Source organism: Schistocerca nitens, chromosome 5, assembly GCF_023898315.1.
Source record: "Schistocerca nitens isolate TAMUIC-IGC-003100 chromosome 5, iqSchNite1.1, whole genome shotgun sequence".
NCBI classification, from domain to species: domain Eukaryota; kingdom Metazoa; phylum Arthropoda; class Insecta; order Orthoptera; family Acrididae; genus Schistocerca; species Schistocerca nitens.
In genome coordinates, this window is record NC_064618.1 from 469,286,412 (window position 1) to 469,304,944 (window position 18,533).

At 42.8% G+C, this 18,533-nt stretch overlaps 1 protein-coding gene across 1 annotated transcript in view; it reads left to right on the forward strand.

Moving 5' to 3' along the window:
- The first annotated feature begins 202 nt into the window (after positions 1 to 202).
- The window catches only part of LOC126259695 (uncharacterized), a 115,737-nt gene continuing 97,406 nt past the window's right edge, over positions 203 to 18,533 (forward strand). Inside the window, exon 1 of the mRNA XM_049956658.1 lies at positions 203 to 284. Within this exon, the coding sequence (XP_049812615.1) occupies positions 212 to 284 (73 nt within the window). The 5' untranslated portion in view covers positions 203 to 211. The remainder of the gene's footprint in view (positions 285 to 18,533) is intronic.

Below are 18,533 nucleotides of genomic sequence, written 5' to 3' on the forward strand. Positions count from 1 at the left end.
TTTTCTTAACCATTGCGCCACTTCGCCCGGTCTGCATCGGAGGGATGTGCAGAAATCTTACTCAGAAAGTGAGGTTCCTTTATTTATGCGATAGTGTTTACCGCCAGTAAGTAAGTATGCCCTCTGCCCTCGAAGGCGGAAGAGGCACGAAAAGCCAACAGCGCGCGAGGTGGGGCGTGTTGGGCGAGTCGTGTGGGTTCCAGTCCGCAAGATGCCAGGCAACAGTGAAGACACCCGGCCGTCTAGGGGGCAGGACGCGGCGCGCAGGGAGAGGCGGCGTTATCGTACGTATGATAACAACAATCTCACTTGCTAGGCAGTCGTAGGTCCCTGCCGTACCGGCAGTGACCGCGGCGAGGCCCTATGAAGGTCTAAATATGATGTGTGTACACTGGAATGAGGAAACCTGATAAATGTAGAGCCAACGGAACTCTGGACAAAGCAACAATGCCGCTCCAGTTGATCGTGCTACCATGACTAGATGCCAGTAACGAAAACGTCTATACTTCATGCCCGTCCACGGGCATAAAGAAACGATTTTAGTCGCTACTAACTTCGTCTATGTGATGTATAATTTTGCCTTCGGTGACGTCTATATTTGATACCTTGTATAAGTACAGAGACTCGCTGATTTGACTAATGTGTTATATAAAGGTACTTAAGTACTCAGCAGAAACACGAGTTTATGGTTGCACTTGCAATTTACGACATAGGTGTTGCTATTGGATGCTGTCCAGAGTATAATTCAATCCCATATTCACCAGTGAACTGCCGGCCGCGGTGGTCTCGCGGTTCTAGGCGCGCAGTCCGGAACCGTGCGACTGCTACGGTCGCAGGTTCGAATCCTGCCTCGGGCATGGATGTGTGTGATGTCCTTAGGTTAGTTAGGTTTAAGTAGTTCTAAGTTCTAGGGGACTGATGACCACAGCAGTTGAGTCCCATAGTGCTCAGAGCCATTTGAACCAGTGAACTTCCGGGAGAATATTCGAATATCGCATTGCTGTCCTGGGCAGGTTCGCCGCGTCGCGGAGTTTGTTTACCGTTGCCTTCGACCAACTTATGAAGTGCATGCATATTGTGTAGCTGTGTCGTTTATGTCTATGTGCTGTGTTATTGTGCAGTGTAGTGTCGTATTTGTGTTATTACTCTGAGGTGACAAAAATCATGGGATAGTGATATGCAAATGTAGAGATGGCGATAGTATTGTGTACAGAAGGTATAAAAGAGCAGTGCATTGGCGGAGCTGTCATTTGTACTCACAAGGGAACCTCCCCATCGCACCCCCCTCAGATTTAGTTAGAAGTTGGCACAGTGGATAGGCCTTGTAAAACTGAACACAGATCAATCGAGAAAACAGGAAGAAGTTGTGTGGAACTATGAAAAAATAGCAAAATATACAAACTGAGTAGTCCATGTGCAAGATAGGCAACATCAAGGATCACGTGAGCTCAGGAGCGTCGTGGTCCCGTGGTTAGCGTGAGCAGCTGCGGACCGAGAGGTCATTGGTTCAAGTCTTCCCTCGAGTGAAGAGTTTATTTTTTTTTAATTTCAGACAATTATTATCTGTCCGTCCGATGCGAGGTAACTGCGCCGTAGCATGAGGATGCTATACCTAAACAAACATCGAAACACACGACGTAGTTTTCGCGTCTCGTATTTCAGTGAGTGTTTCTTGATTATCAGAGTAGCTCATCAGAAGATTATCTTGGGAATTTGTCACCGTATAGAGTAGGGTAAACATAGTCATGTGTAGGGACTGTGGTTGTTGTGAGCGGACGCAAGGAGAATTGGCCACTCTTCGGGGGCAGGTGGAGGCTTTGTCTGTTAGGCTCATCGAGCTCGAGGCGCAGGCGTCGGCTCGTAGTGGCGTTGGGGCAACTGTGGTGAGACCTATGCCTACTTCGGTGGCCTTGGAATCACATGGAACCCCTGATGTCGCTGCGTCTTCCGGCAGTGAGCATCTTACCGGTCAGCCATCACTCCAGGGTGAATGGCGGACAGTGGTGGGCTCGCGTGTGCCTGGCCGAAAGGCGAAGGTGGGATCTGGCCGCGTGGCAGCTGCCTTACCCCTTTCCAACAGGTACGGGGTGCTTCCTAGTGGTGATGACATCGTTTCCGAGCCACCACAGGATGCCTCGCCTGTTGGGCCAGTGGCCAATTCTCCGGCAAGGTCCCGACAGTCACAGAGGGCGGGCCTATTAGTTATAGGGAGCTCCAACGTTAGGCGGGTTATGGAGCCCCTCAGGAAAATAGCGGGTAGGTCGGGGAAGAATGCCAGTGTGCACTCGGTGTGCTTGCCGGGGGGTCTCGTCCGTAATGTGGAGGAGGCCCTTCCGGCAGCTATTGAACGCACTGGGTGTGACCGGCTGCAGATAGTAGCACATGTCGGAACGAATGACGCCTGCCGCTTGGGTTCTGAGGCCATCCTTGGTTCCTTCCGGCGGCTGGCTGATTTGGTGAAGACAACCAGCATCGCACGCGGAGTGCAAGCTGAGCTTAATATCTGCAGCATAGTGCCCAGAGTCGATCGCGGTCCTCTGGTTTGGAGCCGTGTGGAGGGTCTAAACCAGAGGCTCAGACGACTCTGCGACTATAATGGTTGCAAATTCATCGACCTCCGTTATTGGGTGGAGAACTGTAGGGCCCCCCTAGACAGGTCAGGCGTGCACTACACACCGGAAGCAGCTACTAGGGTAGCAGAGTACGTGTGGCGTGCACACGGGGGTTTTTTAGGTTAGAGGGACCCCCCCTTGGGCGAAACGATAAAATACCTGACGGCTTACCAGAGATAACATCAGCATCGTTGATAAAGAACGTCCGTCCTCAGAGACCAAAAACAGGAAAAGTTAACGTAATATTGGTAAACTGCAGGAGTATCCAGGGCAAGGTTCCTGAATTAGTATCGCTTATTGAAGGAAATAGTGCGCATATAGTATTAGGAACGGAAAGTTGGTTAAAACCGGAAGTGAACAGTAACGAAATCCTAGACACAGAATGGAATATATACCGCAAGGATAGGATAAACGCCAATGGTGGAGGAGTATTTATAGCAGTAAAGAATTCAATAATATCCAGTGAAGTTATTAGCGAATGCGAATGTGAAATAATCTGGGTTAAGTTAAGTATCAAAGGTGGGTCAGATATGATAGTCGGATGCTTCTATAGACCACCTGCATCAGCAACCGTAGTAGTTGAGCGCCTCAGAGAGAACCTGCAGAACGTCGTGAAGAAGTTTCGTGATCATACTATTGTAATAGGGGGAGACTTCAATCTACCAGGTATAGAATGGGATAGTCACACAATCAGAACTGGAGCCAGGGACAGAGACTCTTGTGACATTATCCTGACTGCCTTGTCCGAGAATTACTTCGAGCAGATAGTTAGAGAACCAACTCGTGAAGCTAACGTTTTAGACCTCATAGCAACAAATAGACCGGAACTTTTCGACTCCGTGAATGTAGAAGAGGGTATCAGTGATCATAAGTCAGTGGTTGCATCAATGACTACAAGTGTAATAAGAAATGCCAAGAAAGGAAGGAAAATATATTTGCTTAACAAGAGTGATAGGGCACAAATCGCAGAATATCTGAGTGACCACCATCAAACGTTCATTTCTGAGGAAGAGGATGTGGAACAAAAATGGAAAAAATTCAGAAACATCGTCCAGTACGCCTTAGATAAGTTCGTACCGACTAAGGTCCAAAGCGAGGGGAAAGATCCACCGTGGTATAACAATCATGTACGAAAGGTACTACGGAAACAAAGAAAGCTTCATCATAGGTTTAAGAGTAGTCGAATCATAGCTGATAAGGAAAAGCTGAACGAAGCGAAAAAGAGCGTAAAGAGAGCAATGAGAGAAGCATTCAACGAATTCGAACATAAAACATTGGCAAACAATCTAAACAAGAACCCTAAAAAGTTTTGGTCATATGTAAAATCGGTAAGCGGATCTAAATCCCCTATTCAGTCACTCGTTGACCACGATGGCACCGAAACAGAGGACGACCGAAGAAAGGCAGAAATACTGAATTCAGTGTTCCGAAACTGTTTCACTGCGGAAAATCGTAACACGGTCCCTGACTTCAGCCGTCGCACGGACGCCAAAATGGAAAATATTGAAATAAACGATATCGGAATTGAAAAACAACTGCTATCACTTAGTAGCGGAAAAGCATCCGGACCAGACGAGATACCCGTAAGATTCTACAGTGATTATGCTAAAGAACTTGCCCCCTTTCTATCAGCAATTTATCGTAGATCTCTGGAAGAACGTAAAGTACCTAGCGACTGGAAGAAAGCGCAGGTCGTTCCCATTTTCAAGAAGGGTCATAAATCAGATGCGAATAATTATAGGCCTATTTCGCTTACGTCAATCTGTTGTAGAATAATGGAACATGTTTTATGTTCTCGTATTATGACGTTCTTAGATAATACAAATCTCCTTCATCATAACCAACATGGATTCCGCAAACAGAGATCATGTGAAACTCAGCTCGCCCTATTTGTCCAAGAAATTCACAGTGCCGTAGACACTGGCGAGCAGATTGATGCCGTATTCCTGGACTTCAGGAAGGCATTTGATACGGTTCCGCACTTACGTTTAGTGAAAAAAATACGAGCTTACGGAATATCGGACCAGGTTTGTGATTGGATTCAGGATTTCCTAGAAGAAAGAACACAACATGTCATTCTTAACGGTTCAAAATCTGCAGATGTAGAGGTAATTTCGGGAGTACCGCAAGGAAGCGTGATAGGACCTTTATTGTTTACAATATACATAAATGACTTAGTTGACAACATCGGTAGCTCCGTGAGGCTATTTGCAGATGACACGGTTGTCTACAAGAAAGTAGCAACATCAGAAGACTCATACGTACTCCAGGAAGACCTGCAGAGGATTAATGAATGGTGCGACAGCTGGCAGCTTTCCCTAAACGTAGATAAATGTAATATAATGCGCATACATAGGGGCAGAAATCCATTCCAGTACGATTATGCCATAGGTGGTAAATCATTGGAAGCGGTAACGACCGTAAAATACTTAGGAGTTACTATCCGGAGCGATCTGAAGTGGAATGATCACATAAAACAAATAGTGGGAAAAGCAGGCGCCAGGTTGAGATTCATAGGAAGAATTCTAAGAAAATGTGACTCATCGACGAAAGAAGTAGCTTACAAAACGCTTGTTCGTCCGATTCTTGAGTATTGCTCATCAGTATGGGACCCTTACCAGGTTGGATTAATAGAAGAGATAGACATGATCCAGCGAAAAGCAGCGCGATTCGTCATGGGGACATTTAGTCAGCGCGAGAGCGTTACGGAGATGCTGAACAAGCTCCAGTGGCGGACACTTCAAGAAAGGCGTTACGCAATACGGAGAGGTTTATTATCGAAATTACGAGAGAGCACATTCCGGGAAGAGATGGGCAACATATTACTACCGCCCACATATATCTCGCGTAATGATCACAACGAAAAGATCCGAGAAATTAGAGCCAATACGGAGACTTACAAGCAGTCGTTCTTCCCACGCACAATTCGTGAATGGAACAGGGAAGGGGGGATCAGATAGTGGTACAATAAGTACCCTCCGCCACACACCGTAAGGTGTCTCGCGGAGTATAGATGTAGATGTAGATGTAGACGTCAGTCGACAACAGCGCACGGAAGAGAGAGTATTCCTGCTAACGAGGCTCCCTGTGTGGCAGTTGACTGTTCGCTACTTTGGACGAGAGTGCATTAAATACGTGAGATGTATTCCGTGGGCAATATGAATCCAGCAAATATAGCTCGCGACTTCAATAACAAGGTCAATGAATATTTTCCGAACTGTAAGTTTGCGGTGCGGTCGCAAAACATAGACACTAAACTTATTACAGTGAACAGAGACGTCAATGAACGAACGGACAGATCATAATTTTGCGAAAATAAAGGAAGAAAAATTTTCACACGAGTGAAGACTTGAACCAAGGGCCTCCCGCTCCGCAGTTGCTCACTGTAACCACGGGATCACGGCGCTCCTAAGCTCACTTTATACTTGATGTTGCCTATCTTGCACATGGACTACTCAGTTTGTATATTTTGCTTATTTTTTTCATAGTTCCACACAACTTCTTCCTGTTTTCTCGAATGATCTGTGGTCAGTTTTTCAAGGCCTATCCACTGTGCCAACTTATAACTAAATCTGAGGGGGGTGCGATGGGGAGGTTCCCTTGTCAGATGACTAATGCGGAAACGTTACGGACGTGATTATGTCCGCACGACAGCAGTTAAGAGAGTTTACATATCGGAAATCGTTAGGGAATTCAATATTCCGAGATCCACAGTGTCAAGAGAGTGCCAAGGATACCAAATTTCGGGCATCACCTCTCACCACGGACAACGCAGTGACCGACGACCTGCTCTTGATGACCGACAGCAACGGCGTTTGCGTAGAATGGTCAGTGATAAGAGACAAGCAACATTGCGTGAAGTGACGACAGAAATCAGTGTGGGACTACGACGAACGTATCCGGTAGGACCGTGCGGCGCCATTTAATAGGCCTTAACAGCAGATGACTGACGTGTGTGTCTTTGCTAAAAGATCTACATCGCCTGCTCCTGGAGTCGTGATCATAATCGGTTGGAACCTAGACGACTGGAAAACCTTGGCCTGGTCAAGTGAGTCAAAAATATGGCTCTGAGCACTATGGGACTTAACATCTGAGGTCATCAGTCCCCTAGAACTTAGAACTACTTAAACCTAACTAACCTAAGGACATCACAAACATCCATGCCCGAGGCAGGATTCGAACCTGCGACCGTAGAGGTCGCGCGGTTCCAGACTAAAGCGCCCAGAACCGCTTGGCCACTCCGGCCGGCTCAAGTGAGTCCCGATTTAGTTAGTAACAGTTACTCGTAAGGTTCGAGTGTGGCGCAGACCTAACAAAACCGTGGATCCAAGTTGGCATCAAGGCATTTTGCAAGCTTGTAGTGGCTCCATAACGGCGTAGCCTCTGTTTCCATGGAATGGACTGTGTCCTCTGGTCCAACTGAACCGATCGTTGACTGGAAATGGTTATGTTCGCCTATTTGGAGGCCATTTGCAGCCATTCATCCGCAGCTCGTGGTCTCGCGGTAGCGTTCTCGCTTCCCGAGCACGGGGTTTCGGGTTCGATTCCCGGCGGGGTCAGGGATTTTTCCTGCCTCGAGATGACTGGGTGTTGTTGTGTCGTCTTCATCATCATCATTCATCCCCATTACGGTCGGAGGAAGGCAATGGCAAACCACCTCCACTAGGACCTTGCCTAGTAAGGCGGCGCGGATCTCCCGCGTCGCTCCCCTACGCTCTGTAAAGGAGTATGGGACTCATCATCATCATCATCATGGACGTCATGTTTCCAAATTTTCATGGATGACAATGCGCCATGCCACCCCAAAATTGTTTGCGACTGACCTGAAGAACATTATGGACAGTTTAAGCGAATGATTTGGCTACCCCGATCGCCCGACAGAATACCATCCAACATCGACAGGACATAACGGAGAGGTCTGTTTATGAATAAAATCCTGCACCGGCAACGCTTTCGTAATAATGGCGGGCTTTAGAGACAGTATGGATAAGTACTTCTGCAGGGGCTTCCATCGACTTGCTGAATCCATGACACGTCGAGTTGCTGCACTACGCCGGTTAAAAGGAGATCAGACACGAAATTTGGAGGTATCCCATGACTTTTGTAATCTCAGTTTAAAGTCGAGAATGAAATGAGGGAAAGGGGAAAAAAGAATTCGAGGGCAGAGCTTAAACAGTTCCTCTCGAATAGCATGAAAGGTGCAATGTTCCTGGCCGCATTACGTGTTTCCATCTTTCGCCGTATGAGGATACGTCCAGCACTGTTGAACATGTTCGTTTTTGTTATCCAGGTGTCATAGTTTGGGGAAGCATAATGCTGCATGGGCTTACTGACCTCCAAATCGCCGGCCGAAGTGGCCGAGCGGTTCTAGGCGCTTCAGTCTGGAACCGCGCGACCGCTACGGACGCAGGTTCGAATCCTGCTTCGGGCATGGATGTGTGTGATGTCCTTAGGTCAGTTAGGTTTAAGTAGTTCTAAGTTCTAGGGGACTGATGACCTCAGATGTTAAGTCCCATAGTGCTCAGAGCCATTTGAACCATGTTTTGAACCTCCAAATCTTCGAACACTGTACGCCCATGACAATGCGCGACCGCATCGAAAAGCTTAGGTGGAGGACCTCTTGGAACGCGAGGGTATTTGGGGAATACTCGCGACCCCGGTTAATCCCCTCCACGAATGCTCGCTCCTGCGACTTAATTCCCTCGGAGCACGTCGCGGGATACGTTGGAGAGACTTCCACATGCATCAATCCGCGTGTACCAATGGTCATCCAGTAATTGTCAACCGCCCTGGTGGAGGAATGGAAAGACCTACCACAAGAATTCCTTTCCAGCATGGAGATACACTGCAGAGCACGAATTGCCGTCCATGATAATCACTAGAGACCGGATTATATGCATTTGCATGCTGCATGTGCATTTGTATATTTTCTCCTTTCCACCGGTTATTGCATATTTTAAGTAAAAACTAGTGACGATGAATATTTTCGCTCTATGTTTACAATATTTTAAAAATTTTGTCGGGAAGTCTCTAGCTCCATCTAGTTTTGATGTCTAACATAATGACCGCGACCTAGAACTGCGTGCAATCGCTAATCGAGATGCCACTGCCTAGAGAAATCATTACAGAAGAGGATCAAGAACGGGCAGAGTCAATGCTCCTGCGCCCACGTCCCCGGTTAATCCCTTCCGCTGCCCCACCGTAAGCGTCGGCAACAATTAAATTAAACTAAGCAAGCTTTTAGTCGCACTTCCATTGTTTCAGTTTAGCTTTCTCTTTACTTGTACACAGCTGAAAGTGTTTACGACGTGTACTGTGTAATGTGTTGTGCGCTATGCCGCCCGAAAAAAGAAACGTTTCATGGATACCTCACCATCCTGGAACATTTACATATGACGGAATTGTTTTATATTGCCGATTTTGCGAGAAAATCGTTGTGTGTAATATGTTGTGCGCTATGCCGCCCGAAAAAAAAGAAACGTTTCATGGATACCTGACCATCCTGGAACATTTACATACGACGGAATTGTTTTATATTGTCGAGTTTGCGACAAAATCGTTTCGTGCAAAAACAAGTTTCAAATACACCAGCATGTAAAGACAAGTCTTCATATGACAGGAAAGCAGAAGAAAGCACCATGACAACAACTTCTGAGAACAGCATGTTGCAGTAGCTGTAATTTGTCCAAAGGTAACCAAAAACGTCGGTTTAACATGGATTTATATGAAGCATTCGTTGCAAGCAATATTCCTCCACACAAAGTTACAAACCCTATCCTCAAAGGCTTCCTGCGCAAATATTGCGTAAATCAAAATATACCAGATGAATCAACATCGTGTAAAAATTACATACCGACAATTTACGTAAATGTTCTGGAAGAAATACGCAATCTACATCTACATCTACATCTATACTCCGCGAGCCACCTTACGGTGTGTGGCGGAGGGTACTTATTGTACCACTATCTGATCCCCCCTTCCCTGTTCCATTCACGAATTGTGCGTGGGAAGAACGACTGCTTGTAAGTCTCCGTATTTGCTCTAATTTCTCGGATCTTTTCGTTGTGATCATTACGCGAGATATATGTGGGCGGTAGTAATATGTTGCCCATCTCTTCCCGGAATGTGCTCTCTCGTAATTTCGATAATAAACCTCTCCGTATTGCGTAACGCCTTTCTTGAAGTGTCCGCCACTGGAGCTTGTTCAGCATCTCCGTAACGCTCTCGCGCTGACTAAATGTCCCCACGACGAATCGCGCTGCTTTTCGCTGGATCATGTCTATCTCTTCTATTAATCCAACCTGGTAAGGGTCCCATACTGATGAGCAATACTCAAGAATCGGACGAACAAGCGTTTTGTAAGCTACTTCTTTCGTCGATGAGTCACATTTTCTTAGAATTCTTCCTATGAATCTCAACCTGGCGCCTGCTTTTCCCACTATTTGTTTTATGTGATCATTCCACTTCAGATCGCTCCGGATAGTAACTCCTAAGTATTTTACGGTCGTTACCGCTTCCAATGATTTACCACCTATGGCATAATCGTACTGGAATGGATTTCTGCCCCTATGTATGCGCATTATATTACATTTATCTACGTTTAGGGAAAGCTGCCAGCTGTCGCACCATTCATTAATCCTCTGCAGGTCTTCCTGGAGTACGTACGAGTCTTCTGATGTTGCTACTTTCTTGTAGACAACCGTGTCATCTGCAAATAACCTCACGGAGCTACCGATGTTGTCAACTAAGTCATTTATGTATATTGTAAACAATAAAGGTCCTATCACGCTTCCTTGCGGTACTCCCGAAATTACCTCTACATCTGCAGATTTTGAACCGTTAAGAATGACATGTTGTGTTCTTTCTTCTAGGAAATCCTGAATCCAATCACAAACCTGGTCCGATATTCCGTAAGCTCGTATTTTTTTCACTAAACGTAAGTGCGGAACCGTATCAAATGCCTTCCTGAAGTCCAGGAATACGGCATCAATCTGCTCACCAGTGTCTACGGCACTGTGAATTTCTTGGACAAATAGGGCGAGCTGAGTTTCACATGATCTCTGTTTGCGGAATCCATGTTGGTTATGATGAAGGAGATTTGTATTATCTAAGAACGTCATAATACGAGAACATAAAACATGTTCCATTATTCTACAACAGATTGACGTAAGCGAAATAGGCCGATAATTATTCGCATCTGATTTATGACCCTTCTTGAAAATTGGAACGACCTGCGCTTTCTTCCAGTCGCTAGGTTCTTTACGTTCTTCCAGAGATCTACGATAAATTGCTGATAGAAAGGGGGCAAGTTCTTTAGCATAATCACTGTAGAATCTTACGGGTATTTCGTCTGGTCCGGATGCTTTTCCGCTACTAAGTGATAGCAGTTGTTTTTCAATTCCGATATCGTTTATTTCAAGGACAGGATTATCTGGAATTCAATCGACGAAACTACAGACACTTGTGGCCGTTACACTGCAAATTTAATTGTTAGTGCTTTAAAAGAAGAGTCTTCTTCTTCCTATTTAGTGGCCTGCAAAGAACTTTTAAATCATTCTACGATCGCCAGATTTGTGAATGAGGGTACTAGAAAAATATTTCCAGAATCTTCTGCAGATGGAATTGTGTTTGTTTCAGATGCTACTCCCTATATGATCAAAGCAGGAAAACCCCTCCGAGTATTTTATCCCTATTTGATTAATGTGACGTGCTTTGCTCATTGAGTACATCGCCTTGCTGAAGAAGTACTTTCCACGTGTGTGAATGTAAATAAACAGATTTCATCAACAAAGAAAGTGTTTCTGGAGGCTCCTGCTCCTACCAAGATCTACAATGAAAAACTGCCAAATGTGCTTTTGCCTCTCGAACCAGTGGTAACTCGTTAGGGTACGTGGGTCGAAATTGTGTTGTTTTACAACGAACATTTCGAGATCATTGGAGGGATAGTAAACGACTTCGATAATGCAGAGGCTTTGGCAGTTTGCCAGTGCAAGGAAGCTTTTAATGATTCCAGCATTAAAAAAGACATTGCTGTGATAAGCACTCATTTTTCCCATATACCTGCCAAGTATTAAATCGGGCGATATGAGGGAGTTAGATTAGGAAATGAGACACTTAAAGTATTAAATGAGTTTTGCTAATTGGGGAGCAAAATAACTAATGATGGTCGAAGTAGAGAGGATATAAAATGTAGACTGGCAATGGCAAGGAAAGCGTTTCTGAAGAAGAGAAATTTGTTAACATCGAGTATAGATTTATGTGTCAGGAAGTCTTTTCTGAAAGTATTTGTATGGAGTCTAGCAATGTATGGAAGTGAAACGTGGACTATAAATAGTTTACACAAGAAGAGAATAGAAGCTTTCGAAATATGGTGCTACAGAAGAATGCTGAAGATTAGATGGGTAGATCACATAACTAATGAGAAGGTGTTGAATAGGATTGGGGAGAAGAGAAATTTGTGGCACAAGTTGACTAGAAGAAGGGATCGGTTGGTAGGACATGTTCTGACGCATCAAGGGATCATCAGTTTAGTATTGGAGGGCAGCGTGGAAGGTAAAAATCGTAGAGGGAGACCAAGAGATGAATACACTAAGCAGATTCAGAAGGATGTAGGTTGCAGTAGGTACTGGGATATGAAGAAGCTTGCACAGGATAGAGTAGCATGGAGAGCTGCATCAAACCAGTCTCAGGACTGAAGACCTCAACAACATTAAAAAACTTGAGGCTCAAGGTTTAGCGCTGAATGAATCTGTTTAGTTAATTAATAAAATTATTCTTGTGAACTCCTCATTGCCGGAGGGATTCCCAAGAAAACTTAAAGAAAAGTTTGAAATAATTTTAAACAATAATCCAGGCTTTGAAACCTTGTGCCAAATTGATAGTTTTATCAATGGGACGCGTGAACTTTTACCAGAAATAATAAGTGCCAACATAGCACCGAAATTCAAATACTGCCTAGTTACATCAGTTGATGTAGAACGGTAACGGTCCATAAAAATGTTTTGAGTGATCGAAGACTCAATCTTACTACCGAACATTTGGAACAGTACTTTGTCGTTTACGTTTACTTACTTTTGAATACACTGTGGGAGTGAACAGTGATCAATGTCTTACAAACATTTACTATCAAAAATAGTCTTGATCACAATTTATTTATTACGGTGACCGGTTTCAACCATTACTGTGGTCATCTTCAGACCAATGAGTAAGAACCTACTTCTGGTGGTAAATCACCACAGTAATAAATAAATTGTGATGAAGACTGTTTTTGATAGTAAATATATGTTTACGTTTACAATAGTAGAAAATTGTAAAATAAATTGCAAATAATGCTTTGGTCCAATAGTATCAATTAAAAGTTAATGCTGTTCATAAAAATTCAGTTCGTATGTTGTTTTTTAGATAAAATATTCCGGGGTGTTCGAGAGTGCCCCTCTGCGTGCGATATACCTCGAAGTTGGTCCTGTACATATTTGCACTGCATATTTTAAGGTTGTTATGATGCATATAATCAGGTCTAGAGTAATCACACACTCGGCTTAAGACGCGTCTTCTGCCTTTTGTAATGTCCAAGGGATCATCATGAATCGCGGCGACTCCAGTATAGTTATTGTCTTTGAATAAAAGTGTCACTTCTGTTCGTCTCATTGCATATTTCTGTCAGCTTCCTCCTTACTATAATGTTAACAGCGCTTCCTGTGTACAACCCAAGCAGAATCGATCTACGTTACTTGGAAGTGACACATCATGAGTATATTACTTTCTTCTTTAAGTTTTACACAGCATTGTACTTTTAGTATTATGGTTATGAATTTCACAGTTCATTTTAAATTCAGTCTTATTATTAACTACAAATGCCATTAGAGAGGGACTATATTGACACACGAGTGTAAGAATCTGAAGATCGCTGAAGAGGCTACTGCAAGATATTGACTTTTCGACATTAACTACACTACAACAGAAGTTTACTCCATAGGGCAACATCGAGTTCAAATATGCTACGAACGCAAGCAGTCGCTTCTACAGGTCATCACTGTGAGTTTTAAATGCAGGGAGACCTACAGATTGAACATCACAGCACTAGCATACATTAGCAGCTTCGTTTACGAAAGCAGGTATTGCAGTGGGTAGAAAAAACATTTACAGAGACTTTTAATCGACGTCGACAATATTACTTAAACGTTACTGCAAATTTTCCAGAGATCATACGAGAAACTGCGACATGTATGCATATAATACCAAGTATCGGATCAGTAGTCGTTAGGACTAGTGTCTGACAGAATTTGTTTGTCACATTTGACGTAACTTACAGCAAAGGAAGCCGCTTGCAAAAGTAAAGAAGTTAAGTTGCGCTGAGATTAGGGTTCCATGTTAAACTATTTTTTTTCTTTGTATTCGAAAGCGTTTATACGGCCTGGTACAGTGTGCGCTTTTTGCAAGATTTGTGAAGTTTTTATATTATTACTTCAACTTTGTCGCCAGATGCTCTTCCTGTGTCATAGGCGTCAATGTAATGTAAGGAAGAGAAGTTTTGTGCACCATATGTTGCGTGTCTTCATATTTTACTTGCTTGTGTATCGTATGCTCTGAGGCAGAATTTGGGGACTAACCCAGCATTTGCCTAACCATGTGTGGGAAACAGCCCAAAACCCACATTAAGGCTCAGCAGCGCGGATTCGGTGCGCTATGGCTAACCTCCCTGAGTTTTAAGGTAGAGCGCTGCGCGTTACGCTATTTTTCCTTCTTTTTTTCCTTTCATTTCGTTCCTTGAATTTGGTCTGGGCGGACGTCACAGGACACCCCTTCGAGTTCATCGTTGAATACTTCACGCAGTTATTTTTTTATTTTTTTTTTTAATTACAGAGAGCAGCCAGTGCTGTGACCGAACACGCTGAGTTATCCTGCCGGCGCTATACAAGCAGGTGGTTCCTTCGTAGAACTGCTTACCGGCTGATTGACTGCTTCACAAATCAGAAAAGATGAAGCAACATGATATTTAATGAAGGAACTATGGTGTTCTGCTCCCAGCCGCTTAAGTGTGTTAAATGTAGACGACTATCAACAATCAAATTATTTTGATTGACTTCATGTGCACGTATTGAATGATTCTTCATATTGTTCAGTCTCTCTTGAACTCCCAGCAAATGATATTGATCAATTTTGACAGGCGATCTAATTTTTCCAATTCTCTCCAGTATTTATGTTCTACAATAGCATTTTTTTATATTTCGTTATGAATCTGCTTTTGGCTTTGTAGGCCATCCTCAGATAACATAAGACTAATCAGAGAGTCCACACATCAGCGAGAATTTATAGCTGCACAAGGATGGTTTTTCCTAAAACATGTGACGTTTCTAATATATACCTTGAAAAACACAAACATAATGAAATTCTCAACGAAACTTTGAACAAATAAAGCTTATATTATGTTATACTCAAAGATTAGAAGTGAACGGTGTATAAGTGAGTACTAGCTCAGACTACTACGTCATATGGACAAAATAAATGGTTACTGTTCTGGACAGGCAAAAAAGGGGGGACGCAGAGGGGAGGAAGGAGTAAATAGACTGTGGTTGGGGGACAATTACAACAAGCAGCAGCAAGTAAGTATTCTTTCTCATCGTTAGATAATATGCTTCTTATAAGTGTTATCCACTCTCATCCCACTGATTCCTTCCTCTGCTCTGCTCTCCCCTTCCCCTTTGGCCTGCTCATCACATTCACACTTTTGTCCATATGACAAAGTAGTCTCTGCCAATACATGCTTGTACACTGTTTCTGGCCTGCACGTTTTTATACTTGTATTCTTCTATTTTGAAGTAATACAAGGTTTTTATGTTCAAAACTTCTTTGTGAATTTCATTACGCTTGTGTTTCTGTATGGATAATATATAGTTGTAGAAGGTCACGTATCTTGGAAAAACAGTTATACACTTTCCCGCGTCCGGCCATCTTGATTTAGGTTTTCCGTGATTTCCCTAAATCGCTCCAGGCAAATGCTGGGATGGTTCCTTTGAAAGGGCACGGCCGACTTCCTTCCCCGTCCTTCCCTAATTCGATGAGACCGATGACCTCGCTGTTTGGTCTCTTCCCCCAAACAATCCAATCCAGTTATATACTTTCGCTGATGTGTGGACTATCTGTTTTGTCTTCAGCCGAAAACGATCTATAAAGTTAATGTTATTGAGAAACATCAATTTATGTTTTTCATATGTCTTTGTTATTCCAAGTGCTGATCGAATATTCCACAAATTTTGTATTATGACTTCCTACCGGATACCTGGCTATAAAAGGCAATCGAGATCTCCGTCAGTGTTGTATGGCAGTCAAGAGAACATTTTCAGGACTAAGAATATAAACAGGCGTCCCATCTAATTTTGACACTCCTACTATTTCCTAAAAGTTTGAAGATGTCAAAACAAGTGGTTTTATACTCGTAACTTCCTTTATCCGTCGAAATAGCGAAAAAAGAGGGCTTTTCCAACTAAAAAAAAAAAAGGTTCAAATCGCTCTGAGCACTATGGGACTTAACTTCTAAGGTCATCAGTCCCCTAGAACTTAGAACTACTTAAACCTAACTAACCTAAGGACATCACACACATCCATGCCCGAGGCAGGATTCGAACCTGCGACCGTAGCGGTCGCGCGGTTCCAGACTGTAGCGCCTAGAATCCAACTAAACTTTTCAGTGACATTATGGTTTTTATGAATAGGGCTAGAAGATGCAATTTACTCAACAAAAACGTAAAATAAACACAAAGCAAAATATATCTAACATTGCTTCAATACTTCGTCGAAAGTACATAAACCATGCTTCTGTTATTCATAAACAACTTTCGCATTGATCACTAATAACAGGACACTCTTGCTTTTGATCATGATGAAGAACGTTCTATTGAGAACAAAATAAAAACAATAATTGTACATATACTTTTATGTTTGTGCATGTAAATTGCATCAAAAGGAAATGCTTTGATTACACAAAAAGCGCAGAAGTTACGCGATCAACCAATTTTTATTTCACATAAAGTGCAATTTATATTATGTAAGGATATAAAATACACAGTGGACTAACACGTAATGATTTGCGGTTGTAATTATGTGCAAAACAAACGACCAAACAAAGAGAAAAACAGAGAAACGTCGTGGGCTCCCAGGTTCTCTCTTACAAATTCATTTAAGTGTCTTTTCTTATCACTTCCACCAATACTACAGTTAATCCCACTATTTACTACGTCATTTATGCAGCGCAACTGTACTAGTAATGCTATCTGGTGTTGAAACCAATCTTCGGATAGATGACAGCTTTACCATAATGTCAATAAGGAGTGTGATCAACCCGGTCAGCGATACAGTTCACAGAGAGTTGAGTAACGATATGATTTTGGTGTCTACGACATCCACCAATGATAGTAACTTCTATTGTTAATATGAGAATGTAAAGCTAATAGCATTTGCTACATAGCAGTTATGCTTATCAACACATTTGTACAACTACAATCAATATCAACAACAATAATAATAACAGTAATAATAATATACATAACTTGTCTCAAAAAAGAAAGAATTGTTTCTGGGGAATTTTGTTGTTTTGAAACAATTAAGTACAGTTTAGGGCAAGAACAAAATACTGTTTAAGCTTTCGCTACTCTCCGTTCCGCATTCTTGTGTTAGTGGGAATTTTCGAATCTTTTTTTTTAAATTTTTCGGACAAGTGTACTAATCCCTAATACATCTTTTAGTTACTGAACTAATTTCGGCGCAGAAAAATCAGACATTCTTAAGTTGCACACAAACAATAATTTATACTTATTATACACTTCTTTCTTAAATGTTCGCTTGCAGTCACACTTATTTGATTCCGTCACCTTCTCAGTCAACGGATGTGCCCTGCAGTTAACTTTTCCTGGTAATTTTCTTTTCGGTTAGCACTTGAAACAGATTCAACAGAGTTCATGTTGACACTGCACACGAGATGTCAGAAGCATGAACAAAAGCTACAGTCTCACAATCGACGATGATATGCTTGATGGTTCTCAGCGCCTCAAATGGATTACTGTGTGACAAAATCCAAAATTTAATATAGTATATCTCATTCAGAATCCCAAAAAATAGATTTTCCTATCAGTATAGTTATAACATATGCTGATGTCCGATCTAATTTTACTGTATAGTGAGTGAATTTGCATATCTAAGGAGTGTCCTACGTCTAGCAGGATTTATGCGAAGCGAATGGGGATAAAAGTCTGCTGTAGTGTGTTACCACCTGATGGCATTGACATAAACTTGTAGTTGAGTGGTAAGGGTTAGCTGAGCTCACTGTGAACATGCACGTTGTTTATCCAATCCGTATGTATTTGGCCAGTAAGGCAATTACGTCACGCCAGTTACGCGTGCGCAAAAGCTCCTTAAACCGTGCACAACTGAAGGTGTGCTCACGACCCTGATGTCAAGTTTCGCGGAATGCCGTGTATTTCAGACTACAGAATCTCCATTAAGTTTAATAGCAATCAAAGAAAAGAAACAATAAATCCACAACATATCAAAAATTAGGGTGTTCTAAAGTGTTCTTGTGCAATAAGCTGGTCAAATGTGGATTCACAATGAGGTGACTTTCTAATTCTTGTCAAGACGAACACCTTTAAATTTCCTTAACGGTTCCAGGTTTTATGCAAGTGATGGTATGCTAAGGGGCACGTACTTTGGTATCTATTAAATAATTTTAACTCTAGTATACACCGTGATACTGAAGCTAGTACGAATTTTTAAAAATAGAATGACATACTTTTTTTTTAACAGCATCCGAAAGCGCTCGAAAAGATGAGTACAGCGACATAATACTTATTACTTTTGAGGTTGAAACTCTTCGCAAAGAAGCCGCGAAATATTCTAAAACTGAAAAGCAAGCCGGCCGAAACTAGC